The sequence below is a fragment of the Triticum dicoccoides genome, chromosome 3B (genome assembly GCF_002162155.2).
Source record: "Triticum dicoccoides isolate Atlit2015 ecotype Zavitan chromosome 3B, WEW_v2.0, whole genome shotgun sequence".
Taxonomy (NCBI): domain Eukaryota; kingdom Viridiplantae; phylum Streptophyta; class Magnoliopsida; order Poales; family Poaceae; genus Triticum; species Triticum dicoccoides.
This window is the reverse complement of record NC_041385.1, coordinates 137,473,570-137,475,780: the sequence shown is the minus strand read 5'-3', so window position 1 is coordinate 137,475,780 and position 2,211 is coordinate 137,473,570. Positions and strand designations below refer to the sequence as shown.

The window sequence follows — 2,211 nt, the reverse complement described above, 5'->3', positions numbered from 1 at the left end:
CAAGAACAAGATTAGAAGAACTAGCTTCGTCTCTCTATCACTATATTACAAAGACAAGCGCAGCTGGAGGATCAACATCTCAGATCTAAGAAGAAAACTCGAGCTTCACAATTCTGCATCTATTACCAACTATATCACTACGTGTTGTAGACCACATATGCATGTACCAACTAGATGTACCTTTTCCTTATATAAACTACTTTGTCACCGACCAAGTTTAAAGACGACTTATCAAATATTACAAAAACAAACTAAATAACTAATTAATTCAGATGGCGCGGCGTGCCCCGCACACTACCCGCTAGTATAAATCTATAATACCTAAATAGTTCATCCCCACTATCTTATTTCTCTTGACATGCAGCCTATCCACATCAGCAGCCCTGCCATGTCAGCGTTTATACAGAGGATTACAAGCGGGACCCACTACAGTAAACAGCAGACACGTTGGCTTCAGTTACTATGCTAGGACCCACGAGACAGGCTGCCCACCGATGAAATTCTGCCCAACCGATCGCCCCCTCTTCCTTCCTCCCCCGCTTTCCCCTGTCTACGCTCCGGCAATCCGCCCGCCTAGGATCCCATCTCACAGGCAGGAACGGTAGGCGGGCTCCCACCCTGCGTACACCACACCCAGCCTCGCCGCCCCGCCCAGGATCCGTTGGTCACTCCCCTCGCCGCTCCCTCCCTTTCCGCCTCGCCTCACTCCTGCCGGCATCCACCCTCCCCCCGGTCACACACTACTCCTGTCGCGGCGGCCACCTCCTTCCCTCCTCTCCCTTTCACCCTCCTTCTCCATGCTCGGCCACCCTGATCCGGATGTAATGTCAATATGTCATCGCCTCATCGGTGGCGCATCAGGCGGAGAGGCTGCAACCTCAGGCACCCCGAATCTGTCCAAGAAGGCCATATATGGAGGCTTCCTTTCCAACTGCTCAGCCATGGAGGCGTCTCACTGCTGCCCATCTCAACTTGGCACCAGCGTCAACAATAGTCCACCTCCTCTCTCTGGTGCCGCCCCGGATGATTCAGCACAAAGCTATGCTCTTTCCTGTTGGCTATTGTTTTGCTACGGCCAACTCCCTACTACGGCGACGCTATCTGTTGATTTGAAGGTACTGTACTCTGTTCTTCACAAGAGTATTTCCTCTTCTTCTTTCTGGGTCAATCCTCTTTTTTTGTAGTAAAATGTTTCTTATAATCCTCTATATATATTCTCATTAAAAATGCCATATCAACCTTACACAGCCTACTACTACATCCTCTCTGCAGCCCATTGCATCCACCGGCCCACCCTCTCCTACTTGATATCTGACTAATTGATATATATATAGCCTAAAAAGACTAATTGATATCTGACGGTTGATGTCTGACGCTCCCTCTTCTAATAATGTTCCAGACGGCGCTCCACTTCCTCTCCCCACTATCTCCACAGGAAACTGATGCATTGCGCTTTAAAGTCTGCTCGGCCTCGCCTCATTTCGTTCCATCCTCCAGTACGGATGGGTCTCTAACACACAATCACTGCCTCCGGTGAGCAACTCACCTCCCATTTCCTCCATGTTCTCTATTTATGATATATCGATGATTGCATCACAAATTTGCACTTTCTCAGGACTACGTGCTCGACGACGCCCAAGTAGTCATATTCGTTGGTTTTGGAGAATCACAGAATGCTCTTTGCATTATCCAGCTGGGCATGGGGTTGGTCATCCACGGGAAGTTTCATGTGGACGTGGATGGTCACGCCGTACGTCATTATCTGATCCTTCTCCTTGATCAAGCCCATATGTTTCTGCCAATAACCGTCGTACATGTATGACTAGAAACAAGAACAGGGATTTGTTTGCCACATATGTTCTTTCAGTAAGTTTTTTTCTGTGCAATATGTCTTGAGATTCATTTCATCATCTACTTCTTGGCATCCATCAAGCAATAGCATCTCGAGAGCAACATTTATCAGACCAACTTGCAAATGAAGAATCGTCCACATCAACATCACAAACACAGATATGATATTTGCCATTTTACCAACAGGACAAGTGGTCTGGCCTAAAACTAGAAACCACTATTGTTGTTTATGTATTTCACTCATAAAGATGGTTTTGGAGAAATGTCATGTACATAGTATCTATTAGATACAGGCAGAAAATACAACAATTACTCTTGCCTTACTAAGAAGGTATAACATGCTGATTTTTCTTTATGTAC

At 46.5% G+C, this 2,211-nt stretch overlaps 1 protein-coding gene across 1 annotated transcript; it reads left to right on the top strand.

The window, feature by feature from the left end:
• The first annotated feature begins 821 nt into the window (after positions 1–821).
• On the top strand, positions 822–1,996 carry LOC119280981. Its single transcript, XM_037561645.1, has 3 exons — positions 822–1,115; positions 1,400–1,533; positions 1,616–1,996. Exons 1-3 carry the CDS (start codon positions 825–827, stop codon positions 1,641–1,643), a joined length of 453 nt encoding a protein of 150 aa, XP_037417542.1. The 5' UTR covers positions 822–824; the 3' UTR covers positions 1,644–1,996.
• The last annotated feature ends 215 nt before the right edge of the window (positions 1,997–2,211 follow it).

Excerpts from the sequence above, each read along its gene's own strand:
- LOC119280981 (XM_037561645.1), top strand. The coding sequence starts at position 825 with ATGTCAATATGTCATCGCCTCATCGGTGGCGCATCAGGCGGAGAGGCT. Across the intron at positions 1,116-1,399 it reads CGCTATCTGTTGATTTGAAG|ACGGCGCTCCACTTCCTCTC; the intron begins GTACTGTACTCT and ends ATAATGTTCCAG. Across the intron at positions 1,534-1,615 it reads ACACACAATCACTGCCTCCG|GACTACGTGCTCGACGACGC; the intron begins GTGAGCAACTCA and ends GCACTTTCTCAG.